The sequence below is a fragment of the Malania oleifera genome, chromosome 10, assembly GCF_029873635.1.
Source record: "Malania oleifera isolate guangnan ecotype guangnan chromosome 10, ASM2987363v1, whole genome shotgun sequence".
NCBI classification, from domain to species: Eukaryota; Viridiplantae; Streptophyta; class Magnoliopsida; order Santalales; family Ximeniaceae; genus Malania; species Malania oleifera.
In genome coordinates, this window is record NC_080426.1 from 76,335,783 (window position 1) to 76,354,942 (window position 19,160).

Below are 19,160 nucleotides of genomic sequence, written 5' to 3' on the forward strand. Positions count from 1 at the left end.
CTTAATTTCAAATTCCAACCATTAAACACAACATGACTGCCTTGTGTAGTTTTTTGGGAGCACATGCAAATTTTTCTTCTCAAATGTGTCCCATCTTGAGGGTTAGCTATGGCACATCACCAAGGTTGCTCACCAAGTATCGTGGATTCAAGTTGCAGAAACAGATTCCATACTTAAGGGACGAGGCTATGCACATCTAACCACCCACTGCTATGGTGGGGATTCTCCTGCAGTGTGCTGCCCTTCTAGCATCATATTTTGAACCAGCTATTTTTGGAAGTGGCAACCACTCCCAAACATTTCTTTTTGGGTCAAGAGATGGAAAAATGAAACAAAGATGCCAGCGAAAGATTTCCAAGGTTTATAAATTGCCAGCAAAAACAGCATAAGAGAAGCCAACTGTAAGAATCAGAGAGAGAGAGAGAGAGAGAGAGAGCACTTCTAAAAAAAAATTTCACTTAAGATGCGGATTATTTACATTAAGATTGATGCTAAATGTAAAACTAAAAATATGAACAGTGACAGTAAGAGGTCATATTTATGATCCAGTATAACAACATAGACGGCCAATACATTCTTATTATTTGCCTCCACATACATGATACAATCAAATGATTTTGTGACTGAAATTCTCTTAAATCAAATTATCAAGCCAATAATTCCAGCTGAATAGCTGAATATATAACGATGCACATGGCCCACATTTATCCAAAATAAATCAATAAATTGCATTATTTTATTTTAATTTTGGAACTTAAAATAAATTGCAAAATTATTCAATAATTTGCATTATCTGATAATATTTGAAAACATTGAATTCTGCTTTCTTTCAAAATAAGATGTTTATACATGTATTTATATAATTTTCAAAATATTAAGCATAAATATGTATGTTTTACAATAACAACAAAACCAAACCTTAAGTCCCACTAGGTGGGATCAATTTATGAATCCTTTTCGGCCAATTTATGCGATCATGCACCATTTTTTTTTACGGATTCAGGGATAGTAAATCCTTATTTACCATCTCCTCTCAAGTTATTTTAAGTCTATCCCTACCCCTTCTACTGCCCCCCACAGTAACTAATTCACTCTTCTTTACTGGTACACTAGGCGGCCTACGTTGCAAGTGTCCATACCATCTGAGTTGTCCCTCCCTTATCTTATCTTCTATAGGAGCTACACCTAATTTACCGTGAATATGTTCATTCTTTAATTTATCTTTTAATGTCATACCACTCATGCATCTAAGCATTCTCATCTCGGCAACTTTCACTTTTTGGATATTATGTTTCTTCGCCGCCCAACATTTTGATCCATATAGCATAGTTGGTCTTATAGTTGTCTTATAAAATTGCCCTTTCAATTTTAAAGGTATTCTACGATCACAGAGCACGCTTGAAGCACTTCTCCATTTTACCCAACCCACTTTAACTCTATGCATTACATTATCTTCAATTTCTCCTTCAGCTTGCATAATAGATCCAAGGTATCGAAATCTACAAGTGCTATTTATTTCTTCATCATCATGTTTAACTTTGTCTCCAATATTCCTCCTATCGCTACTAAAATTACATTTCATATATTTTTTCTTATTTCTACTTATCCTAAAGCCTATAGATTCCAAAGCTTCTCTTCATCATCAAGTTTAACTTTGTCTCCAATATTCCTCCTATCATTACTAAAATTACATTTCATATATTATGTCTTATTTCTACTTATCCTAAAATCTCTAAATTCTAAAACTTCTCTCCATAAATCTAACTCAACCTCTACTCCGTCCCTAGTTTCATCAATTAATACAATATCATCTGCAAACAACATAGACCAAGGAACCTCCTTTTAAATATTCTTAGTCAAATTGGTCCATCACTAAAGCAAAAAAGTTAAGGACTCAAAGCATATCCTTGATGTACACCTACGATGATTGGAAATTCTCTAGTTTCTCCATCTATAATCCTTACACCAGTCATTACTCCATCGTATATATCCTTAATGACATCAGTGTACCTACTACATACACACTTTTTTTTCTAAAACCCACCGTAGAACTTCCGTAGGTATCCTATCATATGCTTTTTCAAGGTCAATAAATATCATATGCAAGTCCCTCTTCTTTTTCCTAAACTTTTCCATTAATCTTCCTAAAAGATATATAACTTCTGTGGTAGATCTCCCAGGCATAAAACCAAATTAATTTTCTGAGACCTTCGTTTCTAACCTTAATCTTTGTTCAACTACTCTTTTCCATAATTTCGTCAAATGACTTATAAGTTTAATTCCACGATAGTTATTACAATTTTCAATATCTCCTTTATATTTATATATAGGTATTAAAGTGTTTTTCCTCCATTCATCTGGCATTTTCTTAATTTTTATAATTGTATGAAATAAATTAGTTAACCATATAATTTCATTATCACCTAAGCATTTTCAAACTTCAATTAGGATGTTATCTAATCCCATAACTTCCCCATTTTTCATCTTTTTTAGTGCAAACTTAAATTCGTTAACTCTAATTTTGCGAATAAATCACATATTTTAATCTTTTCCTCATTTGACAATTCTAAGTTTAAGCCTTCTATTTGATTTTCATTAAACAACTTACTAAAGTAACTTCGCCATCTTTCTTTAATGTGTTCGTCCTTAACCAAGGCAATATCATCCTCACTTTTTATACAGTTTACATTTCCTAAGTCCTTACTCTTCCTTTCTCTAGCTTTAGAAAGTTAAATATACCTCTTTCCCCTTGATTCACCTATAAATATGTATGTTTTATCGGTACTTAAAAACATTACCATTACAATTTATTCAATCATCTTAATTATAATCATGCCACATTATTTAAATTACAATGACAATGTTATGGAATAATTATAAAGCATGAACACCTATACTCAATATTTTGGAAAATAGATGAGATTGAGTAGGTAAACAAGATCAATTCCCATCTTTAACTCAAATAACGATGAGAATATTAGTTTGAACCACCAAAGAAACTATAGCCTTCTGAACTTAGGAATGCCATTTTTTAGATGCTTTTAGTGATGATTTTGAAATTTGGATAAAAAAAAAAAAAGATATATTAGATAGATTCAAAAAATTTAAACATAACAAGAAGAATTAACCAAGAAACCCCTCCTACAACTCTTACCTTTGTAATTCACCGAGCACTTAAAATTAGCTAGCTCTCTTTGACCCTTATTCGTCGTACTTTTACCACCATCAAGATGAACTTTGTTTCCTAAGCATCAAAGAGTCCGTAAACCCATCTTATCCATCAATTGTTGAGCTTCTAAATCCTTCCTAGAAATCTCCTCAATAGGGGCAAGCAAAACTTCATTGTTACGCTATTGCTTATTATCCATACCACCATTCTCAAAAATAGGAATCACTTCCAAACCTTCCATAAGAGATGGAGGCACATGATAAATCCCCAAGTAAATTAGAAGTGTCAGAACTATATCCATATTGTCCTCAAATTTCATCCAAAAACAACCCCTCCATCACAATCAAACTCACAATAACTTCACTGTCATTATCTTAGATATTGCCCCATTTCTTCTTCTCCTAACCTTTGGTATCACTCTGGGCATTTGGGTATTCCACAAAACAAAACTTTCCTTCTGTGTCTCTCCTTAAAAACTTTTGCATTATTGTACCACAATACCCTCTCTTCTCCTCAACTCTTTCCCTAATTTCCAACCCACCCAAACTGCATTCCAAGCATAAACCTTTTGGCCCTCAAACTTGTTACTTCTCATATGAAAATATTTCCCCCCGGAACCATCATTTTTCCTTTGAGGTTTGTTAACACTAGCTTCTAGGTCCTTCATGATAACCCACCCCCCTTCCCTCATAACAGTTCGTACTTGAAACTCACTTGTATTTCTCTCCTCCGCACAAATTTGTTCCAACTCAAGTCTAGCTTTCATGGACTTCCATCCTTCAAACTTCACTGGACTGAAATCCCTTCCCAGTGAAGAGGAGGTAACCACCTGCACTTTCTCCTTCTGTGAACCAGAAAATAGGAGATCGGCTTGCTTCAGAGAAGGATAAGAGTCCATAGGCTGCCAATCTAAAAAATTTCCCAAGATGTAGACTTGATTGCTATCAGGTCCAACTTGCTGAGCCTGAGATAAATGGACCTGTTGTAAATTAGATTATTGGACCAAAGTTGAGGCTGACTTTTACGTGCTGGATCTGATATAAGACAGCACAAAAGCTGGCCCATATTTAGTGAAATATTAATAATACTGAGCCTAACCCATTCCAAACTCGCACCATTCTCCCTGGATCTGCAGGCCCCATCCCCATTCTTCACACAGTGCAGCCCATTCCACTCCATCCGATCATCCTTCAATGAAACACTAGTAGCTGCATCAGGATGCAAGACTAACAGTCAACAATGCACAACCAGGCATCATGACCTGCATTGCTCCCCCACACCGTATGCAGACCTTGTTGCTTCCCATCATCACCACCTTGCTCCATGAGCAATTGGTGTTCTATATCCCCCCATCATTAACAAGAAACATTGCAATAAATTCTGTGGCCATCACACAGAACTCCTGCAGTTGCCATCCATTTCCTTTAGATCCTCCCGGGACAAAAACTAAAAACCACGTATCTTTCAAACCCAATCCTAACTCCAAGAACTTCCCCACTTTCATTGATCAAATCACCAAACAATACAAGACGCTACCAACTAAAATGCTCCAGTAACCCCTACCCAACCATCCAAACACTGATGACAAACTCTCCAGGAACCACTTCACCAATGACAAAGATAATCTCACCGATCAATTACGCTTAGGGTTCCGTCCAGCACAAAGAAAAACTCGACCTCGGATCAAAGGTTTTCCTTTTGGTCTGGACTCATCATATGCTAATCTCTTCTTTCAAGACCTACAACTGCCATTGCAACACATTAAACCAGGGAGGAGAGAGGGAGGGAGGTTGGAAATGTTTAAATATGTATGAACTTTATTGTGATGACTTGAATGTTGTTTAGTTTTTTGTATCCTCATGATGCACAAAATGTATACTCTAAATACTATATACTTTTCATATATACATTCGCTCCAATTTCTTTCAATTCCGAATTGTGAACATCAACATTTACCCAAGTTTCATTCAGAATTTCCATGATTTTCTATGCATTTCCACCATTTCTTCATATTGAAATTGAAGTGGAAAATTTGAGGCTTGTAAAATTTCCATTGAAATCAAAATTTAATTCCTCGCATGGTTGTTATCAGCTGATTTCGTATCTTTCTTATCAACAAAGAGGCCATTTTCTAGGAAATGGCATAGGCATCATAGTTTTAAAAAATGGTGGTAGTCCACATAATCAGTGATGGTAACGGTTGCAGTTGTTTCGCATGTTACATAACAAGTAACGCATATCACATCCATGAATTTGCATATCACGCTAGCAAACTCACTAACAACATACAGATTGATATGTTTTGACTCCAAATCTTTCGCCTATAACCGTTTGTCTTGTGCTCATTGGGTGAGGAACATCATGTGGTAGTAGTCTAGGGTTTATTCTTCAAATAGAATAATGCCTTAGATAAAAAGATGTATGACTTCTCAATCACAATTATGTTTCCTACCAAAGTTAGGTTTGCATAAAAAGCTCTTTAGGAGAAGGCGTGTTCATCAATCACTGTGTAAGTCACTAGCTATTGTAAACGGGCTTAGCCTACTTGCCAAACATGTTATCTATTAAGGTGTTGTTGAATTATTGAGTAAATGGATGACCTCATCACAATGGCAGCTCTCTCCCTCTATTTATGAATATATGTCAAGTACATACCAATGACCAAAATACCCTTACTCACACTTGATAGCATAACACTAACACATACTAATAATGCTAAAGGACCATTAACAGGTCTGATAAAGATGAATTCATTACTTTACTATTCACCATATGATTCTTGTGTTTACTTCATGCTTAGTGTATATTTTATATTCAAGGTTTGTGAACATGTTCATGTGGAGAATTCAGAGTTTACTTTATCGGCTTCCAGCCCTTCACACAATGTGAGGCATTTGGCCCATTAGAACTAGAGATTTACCTGCCTTTCTAAATTATCTTAATCTGAAATTTTTCTATGGAAGAGCGCAGAAGAATTCACAAATATAATTTCATACCAGGAAAAGAACATGATTTTGACATTTCAACAAAAAGATTGTTTATTTAGATTCAATTAATTTAATCTTAATTGGTTCCCATTCATGAATATTTGATAGAATATATGATGAATATAGATTTAGAAATTCTGTTTTTAAGTTTTAAAAGCTTGAAATTAAAAATTTATATATATATATATAACAAGAACAGAATTATGTATAAATACCTATACAGATGTGAATGAGGGCACTTTTGAGATATCATCCTGTAATGGTTTTTGGAAGCACTGGTCACATAATAGTAAGGGCTGATTTAAAAATCATGGTTGGCTTACTTTCTTTTTTTTTTTTTTCTTTTGATAATAAAAGAAGAATTCATTGATAGAACAAGAATATACATCTAGGAGAATAAGACATCTCCTTAACAAAGTCTGTAAAATCCAGATAAAAAACACAAAGGAACAACCTACAGACGAAAGAACAGGAGAAGAAAAAAACATCACAAACTAACACTCCAACACATAATGCCAATCGCGCTGAATATCAGAAAAGTTCAAACCCCTTAAATTCCTTTGTCCCACACACCAAAGAGAAGCAAAATAATGCATCTTTTCCCAAACCAGCACCTGACCCGACTTCTTCCCTAGAAAAATGTGAGCATTATGCTCCACCCACAAACCCCAAAAAACTGCAAAAAAAAAAAAGCACGATTCCAAAGCGCTGCCTTTCCTTTTTCCTGCCAAATCCAGCAAAAGTCACTGCCAAACGAAGCAAGTTATCGGTATTAATCCTATTGCAACCAAACAAGATAAAAGCTTAATTTTAAAGGGATCTTTGGCCTTCCAAATGGAACTATAGAGCAGAAAAGAAAATTTCAACCTATTCAAAAAATCACAAAAAGATTTACACGAATAAACCCCCAAAGGAACCAAGGACCAGACCACCTATCCTCCTCTAAAGAAAAACGACAGTTATTCAACAAGACCAGCAAAGAGGATAGCCCTCCCATCTCCCTATTATTTAACGATCTGCAGAAATGGAAATCTCAATAAGGCAAAGGACCACCTAAATTAACAACAAAAGAAGAAATGAACTCTTTCTGCCCTGCGCTTAGGCAAAAAGGCATGAAAAAGAGGAGAATTAAACTACATTCCCTAACGAAGGATCTTTCCAAAACCGGATATTACAATCTCTACCCACTAGGAATTTAATATGAGGAATGAAGAGGGAATAACTCTGAGAGATAGCTTCCCATGGACTCTCTAGAGAACATCTAAATCTCAAATTAGTAATCCCATCCATTCTCATCTAATCCATACTTTTAACAACCAAATGCCACAGAGAGGAATTCTCTAGCACAAACCGCCAAAGCAATTTAGCCAAAAGGGCTGTGTTTCTAGACACCAAATTTCCTATACCCAAACCACCCTCCTGTTTAGACCTACCCACCACTCCCCAACTAACCCCAAGATGATCCCTAGTACTCCCTACCCCCGACCACAAAAAAGCTCTCATAATCTTCTTAATCTAATTAGCAATCCCAGCCGGAATCTTAAAAATCAAAAGGAAATATACAGGGATACTAGAGAGGCAAGCCTAGATTAGAGTAATTCTACCACCAAGAGAAAAAAGAGCACCTTTCCACCCATCCAATCTTTTAGAAACCCTTTCCACAACAAGATCCCAAAAACTAGCAAACCTAGGGTTACCCCCACCAAGATAAGATAGCCGCCAATCCAAAACACTACACCCCACCAATACATAGAGCTCCTTAACATTCTCAGCAGCCATATTGATAGTTGCGATACTGCTCTTACCCATATTATTCTGAAAGAAGAAACGACTGGAAAAAACATATATCTTCATTATATTGTTATTATGTACAATCCAATATATAATACAATTACCTATTCTAAACAAGGAAATAATTTCCTATTGAATAATATCAAATCCCCCATAATTACCCACTTTCCTCATTTGTATTTTATTTACAAAGATATTCGGGGTTGATATTTTAACACTCCCCCTCAAGTTGGATCATAAATATTAATCATCTCCAACTTGCTAATAAGATCATCAAAGCTCTGTCATTCCAACCCTTTAGTGAGGACATCAGCAGTTTGTTCCTTAGTTGGTACATAAGTCATACATATAATTCCTTCTTCAATTTTTTCTTTGATGAAGTGTCTGTCTACCTCCACATGTTTAGTCCTGTCATGTTGGACTGGATTAAGAGAGATGCTAATAGCTACCTTATTGTCACTGTAGAGTTTGATAGGAAGGTTCACCGGTACCCGTAATTCCTCCAATAGTTTTCGTAACCACAATCCTTCACAAATCCCTTAAGCAACTGCCCTGAATTCAGCTTCAGCACTACTACGAGCCACCACATTCTGTTTTTTGCTTCTCTAAGTCACGAGATTTCCCCAGACGAATGTACAATATCCTGTGGTGGACCTTCTATCTTCCACTGATCCTGCCCAATCTGCATCTGTAAAGATCTCTACTTCCTTGCTTTCACATTTCTTAAAGAAGAGTCCTCTTCCCAGGGATCCCTTGAGATATCTAAGGATCTTGTATACAGCATCGAAGTGAACTTCCTTTGGCGAATGCATGTGTTGACTTACTACACTGACTGCAAATGCAATATCTGGTCTAGTATGTGATAGGTAGATCAGTTCGCAAACCAATCTCTGATACCTCTCCTTTTCTACTGGTTTTCCACAATCTTCAACCCTCTTTACTGTTTCTATCGGGGTATCACTGGGTTTGCACCCTAGCATGCCAGTTTCAACTAGGAGGTCGGTAACATACTTTCGCTGAGAAACACTAATCCCCTTTTTCGTTCTTGCCACTTCCATGCCCAAAAAATACCGCATCTGTCCCAAGTCTTTAACTTCAAATTCAGTAGCCAGAACCTTCTTCAATCTCTCCATTTCTACAGTATCATCACCAGTAAGGATTATATCATCAACATTCACTATTAGAATTGTTTTCTTACCTCCTTCAGACTGTTGGAAGAATAGTGTATGGTCTAATTGCCCTTGTCGATACCCTTGATTCTTTAGTACCTTTGCGAATCTATCGAACCACGCTCTCGGAGATTGTTTGAGGCCATATAACGATTTCTTTCTTTTACACACTCTGTTTTCTTCACCTGTTCTACTGAATCCTGGTGGTATAGTCACGTAAACTTCCTCTTCTAATTCTCCATGTAAGAAAGCATTTTTAATATCAAGTTGTTGTAGTGGCCAATCTATATTGGCTGCTAGAGACAAGAGAACCCGAACTGTATTTAAGTTTGCCACTGGTGCAAATGTCTCAGTATAATCAATGTCGTAGGTCTGTGTAAAGCCTTTTGCAACAAGTCTGGCTTTACATCTTTCAACTGTTCCATCAGATTTACATTTTACTGTGAAAACCCATTTACAACCCACTGGCTTCTTCCCTTTCGGTAGATCTATCAACTTCCAAGTTCCATTTTTTTCTAGGGCTCGCATTTCTTCCATGACTGCCTCTCTTCATTCTGGTATTTCTAGAGCTTCCTGAATGTTTTTTTGTACTTTCATCCTGTCAAGATTAGAGACAAACGCACGATATCCTGTAGACAAGCTTTTATAAGACATGTATTTCGACCAAGGATATTGAGTACATGATCTGGTTTGTTTTCTGATTGCAATAGGTAGATTGATATCATCAGGTGCAGAATTATCAAAGGAAGACTCAATTACCAGATCAGGATAAGTCAAGGGCTCATGATTATTCGGAGCCATCACCGGTTCCAACGCTCTTGGTGCCTCAGGTATGAGATTCTCCCTCTCCTTTGTTTTCGAGTTTCTTGAGTAAACCAATATGTCTGCGTTGTTTTGCTGTCCTACATCTCCCCCTGAGGGTAAGTGTTCAGTTGTGTTTGGCAAGTCGGGAAGTAATGTAATGGAAGACTCAATAGATAGGTCAGGGAATGGAGTAACCGCAGATTCAGTAGTAAAAGGATCAAAGAACCGATCTTCATTCCATTTCTCCCCCTGAAGAGAGGACTTTGGGAAATAAGGAGCGGTTTCAAAGAAAGTGACATCAAGACTAACGAACAGTCGCTTTGAGACCGGATCATAACATTTGTAGCCTTTTTGGGTAGGTGAATAACCAACGAAGACACATTTAATGGCACGAGGATCCAATTTATCACAATGGTGTGCATGGACATGAACAAAAGCAGTACAGCCAAAAATTTTCAGTGGGAGACTGGACAGGAGTCGAGAGGTAGGAAAGTTTTCCTGAAATTTCTAAAGAGGGGTGACAAATGAGAGTGCTCGACTTGGCATTCGATTAATAAGATGTGTGGCTGTTAAGATGGCATCGCCCCAAAAATAATGTTTCATGTGGGTAGTAAACATTAAAGCCCGGGCTACTTCAAGTATATGTCTATTTTTCCGTTCAGCAACCCCATTTTGTTGAGGGGTATCCACACAAGAACTTTGATGAACAATCCCATGATCTTGAAGATAAGTTCCAAGGATGGTATTGAAATATTCCATACCATTATCAGTACGTAGGATCTGAATATGAGTCTGGAACTGTGTATGAATCATGGTATGAAAATTGATGAAAATGGATTTTGTCTTTCAATAAGTAAACCCAACAAAGACGAGCATGGTCATCGATAAAGGTCACAAACCATTTTGTATTGGTGCGATTTAGGGAACGTGAGGGACCCCATACATCACTGTAAAACATAGCAAATGGGCGAGATGGTTTGTATATGGATGATGGAAAAGAAGTACAACGATGTTTAGCAAGCTCACATACTTCACATTGAAACTCAGAAGCCATTTTATTTGAACAAAGAGAAGGAAACAAATGTTTTAAATATTGAAAATTAGGATGACCCATTCGTGAATGCCATAACAAAAGTTCACTATTTCTAAAAGTAGATGCAAAATCACAAATTGCAGTATTACATAGTTCACTCAAACTTGCCTCCTCAAAGTAGTAGAGTCCCTCATACGCTTTAGCAGTACCAATCGTCTTCCCCGATGATAGGTCCTGAAAAACACAATGAGAGGAAACAAATTTAGCGGAACAATTCGAGTCTTTTGTTAACTGACTGATAGATAACAGATTGCACGATAACTTGGGGACATGTAAGACCGATTGTAAAGTTAATGAATGAGATATGCGAATACTTCCTTTTCCAACAATTGGTGAGACTCCATCTGCAATTTTTACCCTCAAATTCCCGGCATATGGTGAGTAGGATGAAAAATATTGATAAGACCCAGTCATATGATCGGATGCACCCGAATCAATTATCCAAGGACATTTGTAACAAGATGTGATTTTTAAAGCTGACAGATGATTACCTCGATGAGCCAGGGAACCAAAGGAAGACTGACCCAATGTTTGCATTGATGAAATCATCTTATATAACTGATCCAACTGTTCAGGACTGAATGCACTGCTGGACGGGGTATTGTTGTTCTCTCCTTGTGATTTTCAGTTGATCCGCTAGTGCTGGCCTGGTACCCACGATTTTTTTGGTATTGTCTCGATTTCCAATCTTCCGATTTTCCATGAATCTCCCAGCAGGTATTTTTTGAATGACCTATTTTTCGGCAATGTTCGCACCATATTTTTCCTCTTTGTGGTCATTGACTTGGTCCTCCTGGGCCTTTTAATGCAAGAGCTGAGGCATCCGGCCCAACGTGTAGCCCATCTAATTTTTGGGCGGATACAGGTATAGCTAGGTCCAGCCCAGCGGATTCATTTTGAGGCCACAACATCACCCGCCTCCTGTTCTCTTCCCTCCTGACCTCTGCGAAGACTTCTCGAGTTGAAGGGAGAGGTCGCCGGCCAAGGATCCGTCCCCTCACGTCGTCGAGCTCTCGATTCAGGCCAGCAAGAAACTCGAAGACCCTCTTGTTTTCGAGCCTCCTTCGGTATCGCGTGCTATCGTCGGAGCACTCCCACTCCTCGTCGATGCTCAAATCGAGCTCCTGCCAGAGATGACTCATCTCCATGAAATACTCGGTAACACCTCTCTCGCCTTGCCTCATCTGCCACAATCGGGTCTTGATGTCGAAGATTTGTGAGTACGTCTCACGTACGGCTTCCCAGACCTCCTTCGCCATCGGCAAGAACAATTAAATTTTTCCGATTGATGGTTGCATCAAGTTGACGAGCCAAGCCGCAACCATGGAGTTTTCGGACCTCCATCTTTGCAAGGCTACGGCATCACAAGGGTCTGGTTTCCTTCGCTCACCGGTAAGATAACCAAGCTTTCCTTTTCCCTCAATCACCAATTTCATGGACTGAGCCCATTCATGGAAATTTTTTCCATTTAGTTTTTCCAATGAGAGTGGAAAGGTTGTGTTATCATTCGTACCCCCACCGGACGTAACCTCTGAGTCGCCGATGATGTTTGCAGAGGAGGTAGAGCCTTTGCTGTCAGCCATTGTTTAGCTCGGTTTAAGAAACCCTAGCTCTGATACCATGAAAGAAGAAACGATTGGAAAAAATATATATCTTCATTATATTGTTCTTATGTACAATCCAACATATAATACAATTACCTATTCTAAACAAGGAAACAATTTCCTATTGAATAATATCAAATCCCCCATAATCACCCACTTTCCTAATTTGTATTTTATTTACAAAGATATTCGGGGTTGATATTTTAACATATTCTTAACCCCAGAAAAATTTTCAAAAATGTGAAAGATACCCAAAATATTCAAAAGGATGGTTTACGATCCTCTGAAAAAAGATGGTATCATTAGCAAACTAAAGGCGTGAAACCTTGATCCTCTCTCTCCCCACATCCAAGCCTTTCACTAAATCTCTGTCCACTGCTCCATCCACCATCCTATTCAAAGAATCAGCCACTAAAACAAACAAAAGCGAGAAAGAGGATCTCCTTGCCCAACCCCTCTCGTAGCCTGGTTTAGACTCACCATTTACTAATACAGAGTAGCTCACAATAAGCAAACAACATCTAATTCAACGCTTCCATCTCTCTCCAAACCCCTTCCTCACAAAGATCTTATCCAGGAACACTCTATGATGAGCTTTCTCAAAAACCAATTTAAAGACGATGCTCTTCTTCTACCTTCTCCGAATATCCCCCAAAACCTCATTAACAACCAAAATGACATCCACAATTTGCCTACCCACGCAAAAGCACTCCAAGCCTTAGAGGCAGTCCTATCAAGCACCTTACTCAACCTATTAACTAATAAGCTAATAGGCCTAAAGTCCGAAATCTTAATAGATTTATTCTTCTTCAGCATGACAATTATAAAAGTGGAATTGATACTCTTGCTTAAAATTCCATTCCCGTAAAATTCATTAAAGACCTTAAGCAAATCATCCTTAACTACCTTCCAACAATCTTGGAAGAAAGCCATATTAAACCCATCCGGTCATGGAGCTTTATACCTCTTCATCCCAAAAATCGTGGCTCTCACTTCCTCTTCCTCAAAAGGTCTTTCCAGCCAACCCACCTCCACTCCAGATAAAGGGTCCCACTCCAATCCTTCAATCATAGGTATGCTAACATCCTCCTCACAATACAAATTAAAATAAAACTTAGTGATTTTAGCAGTAATTTGACTCTAATCGGTTATAATGACCCCCCATCCACTTCCAACTCCCAGATAAAAATCTTCCTCATTTTCTCTATCGTTATCCTATGAAAAAATCTAAAATTACAATCACCATTTCTTATCCATTTAAACTTTGTCTTTTGCCTCCAACTTCTCATTTTCTTGAAAATCACCTCTTCCAACTCATTCTTCAAAGATACTCTTCTCATCTCTTCCTCTCCCAAAAGAGTATTATCTTCTTCCTTCATATCTAACCAAACAACTCTCCTAAGATACTCGTTTTTCTAAACCTTAAGTAATCAAACACCTCCCTATTCCAATGTTTCAACTTCTCCTTTAACCTTTAAGTTTTTCATGAATCTAAAACCCTCCCAACCCCTCTCCACATCCTCATTTCAAGAATTCCTATGGGTTGAAAGGAATCATGATCCAATCACATATTTTCAAACCTAAAAGGGGCAGGTCCCCAAGCAACCTTTTTTGATTCCAACAAGATGGCAAAGTGGTCAAAAGTGGGTCTAGGTAAAAAAAGATTATTGAGAAATATTAGAGAATTCGTCCTCCCACTCCATACAAAAAAGGAATCCATCAAGCCTACTAGCTACTACTCTAGCCCCATCCACCAACCACATAAAATTAGCATCATCAAGAGGAAGGTCTCTCAAACCACACTCCCTTATAAAATAGTTAAAACTCAGCATAGTAACAGTAACTCTTATCACCACCTTTCTTCTCTCAGGGAAACCTCACCGCATTAAAATCACCTCCCACGATCCAATTAGGGGGACAAAGGCCATACACATAACCAAGCTCATCCCAAAAAGAACTCCTAAGGATTGGTCTAGACAGACCATACACCGACAAAACCCACCAATGATCTTGACCTCTTACATCTACTAAAACAGAAAGAGAGAATAAACCTACTAGATTATCCACTATAACAATAGAACAAGTATCCCACATAACCAAAATACCACCCATCATGGTTGGCATACTTATTTCATTAAATTCATGTTATGTAAAACACTCAATGAAATAGCTTTAGTCTTTACAATCTCATTGTCAATAATGCTCCTTTTCACTAGCATATAGATAATTCCCCCACGATTTTAGACAAGGGGTTGCTTTGGAAATGTGAAATGATCAAAATTCATTTGCTCCAATAGAAATGCATGCAGGCACTTGGCACAGATGTTATGTCAAATGAGCACACAAACTAGAGTAGGTATTCATACTCACCTTTAGATTTATTAACCTGTTTTGGCTTACGAATTTGAGTATCAAAATCCAATCCATCAAGTCCTGGCAAGACCCACTCTGGTGCCCTGTCAAGCCAGAGAGATTTACCATCCTTGCTTTTAAAATCAGGATATCTTGGATTTACCTACAAAGAAGAGAAGTATTAAATTCATTTACGAAATCAACAATTCAATATGTGAGGTTGTCACCAGTACCATGCAGGCACAATAATATGAGTTTTGGATTACAAAGAAGAGAACTATAAAGGAAAAACTAAAGAGAGGTTATCACCAATCCACTGAGCTTACTGGCACGGTAATCCCACCAATCTTTTGGATTGTGAATGAGATCTCTCCAAAGGCTTAATGTAGAGTGCTCGTCCTTTGACACGCGATCTGCATTCAAATTATTCCATACTTCATGATAGGAATGAAAAAAATATTTCTGAAATAAACAAGAAGCTCTGTAGTATAAAAAAAACAGTCACCCAAAACAAAGAAAGAGGGGCAAGGCATATACTTTATAAATGTTACGTAAATGCTAGTTGAAAAACTTAAAACTAGAAATATTGAAGACATTGATAACAAAAATCAATCCCATAACAAAGAAATTGTTGTCCACTGTCACTGAATAAATGTACCAGCAATGACAATTTAGGAAAGTTTGTTTCACAGTATGAAGATGATTTTGACATGTAAACTCATATAATGTATGAATTGAAAGCTGAAATAAATTTTTAGCAATGATGTGATGTAGGACAGTAACAAAAACTTAGAAATAGAGAGATTAAGCGAGTTATAGGGGGAGAATTAGAAGAAGAGAAGAGAGCAGGAATGAAGGTGGTGCAGGACAGCACTGGGAATAGAAGAAGAAATTAAGGGCATAATAGAGAGTTACAGACGAGACGAGAGAGAGAGAGAGAGAGAGAGAGAGGGCAGAACATAACAGAACAGAGATGGAAGGTGGAAGAAGAAGAGCTAAGAAAGAGAAGAGAGGAAGAGTCTGCACCAGAGAAAGGATGGGGGCAGGAACTGAACAGGAATTCTGGATCCAAATCAATAAGTGATTCATACATTACAGAAACACATTACTTATACACCCAACATCACAACCAACAAATAATTACAAACAACCCCAACTAAAACATGTCATTACAAAATAACCCCAAAGAAATTAAAATACACGAAATAACCCTAAACTAACTAAATTTCTAAAATAACCAGAAACTTTCACAAACTAAAATAAAAATACTAGCTACCAAACAAGCATCTAAAGTTTTCTCCATTCTCCATCAAACTCCCCTTGTTCAAGAAAACTTGACCTTGAGTTTAGAAATGGCATAGTAGCTTTAAATCCATGAGTGGGAACAAAGTTGGACACAAATCAAGAGGAGGCATGATCAGCACTGCATTGTCCATTACCAATATAGAATATCTAAAAGATACTCCAACTGCAAGTAGCATAGAAGGCTGCAATGTCCTTCGATAAAATAGCAAGTCCTCTGATAAAATAGCACGTCCTCAAAACAAGAAATAAATTTAATATCCAAATCTATTGGCAGCTCAAGGAAATATGCATTTGGTCTATATTCTAGGATGATGGACAATGTTTCACTAGATTTGGTTTAATGAAGATGTGGAGGGGGAAGACGTGAGGGATGGAGGCATAAGTTTACAGAATGGAAGAGAAATAATGTCAAGAGAATTTTTCAACAATAGGATCTAAGATTAAGAATTTTCAACAGACTTTGAGCAACCCAACTGTTCCTCACTTTGGGTTAGAATGGAAAATTGAATTAGGAAACCAATGTCATTGACAAACAAATCTTTCCTAGTAGGTGGCTACTTTTCTTGAAGCTCATTGCAAGTCTCAACAACCAAGGTCAGTGACAAGTCAAGGTCCATATCTGAACAAGAGGCTCAAACACTGTTTAGGGTCACTAAAAATAAGTCTATGGCATTATGTTAAGAAGATTTATGACTCATGTCTGTGGAAGAATCAAAAAATTGTACACTAGTAAAATGCAAATCATTTATGTAAATCATGATACCCAATTATGCAACAATTTGTATGGGCAGTTCTCATGAGTTTGAGTTTTCTCTTGAACATCCTGGCAGGATCTAGGATACCACCTTGTGACCATGGAGAAATTGTTCCAGATTGATGAAATCTTTTAAGATTGAAAGTAGTATTATGGGTGGTAGCTTGAGAAATTTCTCAGCTTCCAAAGCCATGCGATAAGCCTCAACTAGAGTAGTGGGACATTTTTTAGTTTGCAAAATCATATGCCTTTGGTTTCATGCCTCAACCCTTTCTTGAACATAATCACCACTCTAGCTCCTCACCAAAAACAAACCGATAAATGAGGTCTCCAAATTTAAAGTAATAAATCGTGACACTAGAAGAAAGTTGCCCAAAACTACACACAACTATGCTTGCCTGTGACTGCTTGTCTCGTGTGTTTGGGATGGGTTTCCATCACGTAAATACTAGTGTAGTCAAGGCCTTAAAAATTTCGATTTCAACTCAAATTTCGAAGCTCCAAAACTACAAAAAAATTCTGATGGAAATTTCAATTTCAATTGTAAAAATAAAAGAAATCAATGTTAAAGCATGAAATTCTTTGTGAAACTTTAGAAATGGTTAACAAACATAATAATGTAAGTTTTAGGACTAATATAATATAAGTTAAATACATCTATGTTGTGTATGAGGTGGAAAAGTTGTAATATAGTATGTGTATCATACGTATTTGTAAGGTAATGTGCATTAAACATATTCAGTTAATACAAATGAAATTCATAAATTATTTAAATAAAATTTATTATACAAACAATGATAATTTAGACATGAATAGTTAAATGAAATGTTGTAAGTTTATTTTTTCATATAATTTCAAAAGCACTTGTAATAATCTTTTGTTTCAATAAAAATAAATTAAAAGAGAAATTTCACTTCACTACTAAATGTCTCATTTGAATTCCGAGTAAATTTCATTGCACAGTTAAATTTTCGATAAGTTTCGTTAAAATTTCGAGATTTGGATAATATTCGGATAATTCATTGAGATTTCAATGGAAATTATGCAAGATGGAAATCAACTACCATTTCGATTTTGAGCGTGACAGAAACCAAAAATTTCGACGAAAATTTCAACAATTTCAAGGAAATTTAAGACCATGAGTGTAGTGATATTTTTTAGAGATAGTTTTTCGCTAGGCCAAAAAGGGGAGTACAAGAAACCACAATGAAAACACCAAAATGATGGAGAGAGAGAGAGAGGGAACAGAACGAAGGGTGGCGGGCAGAGGAACAGAACGAAGGGTGGCGGGCAGAGGCCAAGATGTCAAATTTCTTTGCTACTACGGCGAGTGATGGCTAAACCCAAATGAAAACTCGTACAAGAACATCGGATAAAGCATCAATAGAAATCAAGAGACTAGAACCGCCGCCAAAAAAAATTAGCAAGACGAATCTGATCAGCTTTTTTTTTTTCTTTTTCTTCGTGAGCTATTAAATTCACCCTATTCAAAACTTGACATCAAAGCTTTTGGTCACGCCAATCATTCTAACATCAGAATCATGGGCCTTCAATTTGTGATTTAATCAGCTGATCTTGGAAGCTTTGAAGAACTCAAGATCGAGATTGCGTATGAATGGGCTCTGCTTTACACATCAGCACCTGATATTACCAAATTGCGTATAATATACAGATAGAATTGTAAGGGTTTAAATTTTAAACAAATATTTAATAATTTTGATATATCTTCAACTATATTGTAAGGCATCTCAAAACAAATAAAGGCCCTTCTATTGAGTTTTAGTTATTTGAAACCATTTTAATTCATTTAAAATCCTACCAAATATAGATTTAATCTGATTTATAACTTCATCTTCTGCTTAATATTTTGTGTATACATATATCTGCAAACTTTGTTCATAGTTTTTTTTATCAATATTTTGCTTTTTGTGATTTATATTGAAGTATTTACAATATATTGAAAATACTGGCACTAAATTTATTAATTTAGTAATATAACTTTTATCTCATTAACAAAATTTTATCATGGTAAAAAGCAGACATTTCAAAATATCATAAATTTTATGCTTTTTATACTAAAATTTCAACTTATGACTTAGTGACCTCTTGATAAATCTTCTCTTTTATTGAAA

General features: G+C 36.7%; 1 protein-coding gene across 1 annotated transcript in view; it reads right to left on the reverse strand.

The window, feature by feature from the left end:
- LOC131165793 (protein OSB2, chloroplastic-like) overlaps positions 1-19,160 on the reverse strand; it is a 49,119-nt gene that overhangs the window by 1,054 nt on the left and 28,905 nt on the right. The window contains exons 4-5 of the mRNA XM_058123868.1: positions 15,279-15,382; positions 14,988-15,132 (exon numbers count right to left, since the gene is read on the reverse strand). Of these exons, the coding sequence (XP_057979851.1) occupies positions 14,988-15,132; positions 15,279-15,382 (249 nt within the window). The remainder of the gene's footprint in view (positions 1-14,987; positions 15,133-15,278; positions 15,383-19,160) is intronic.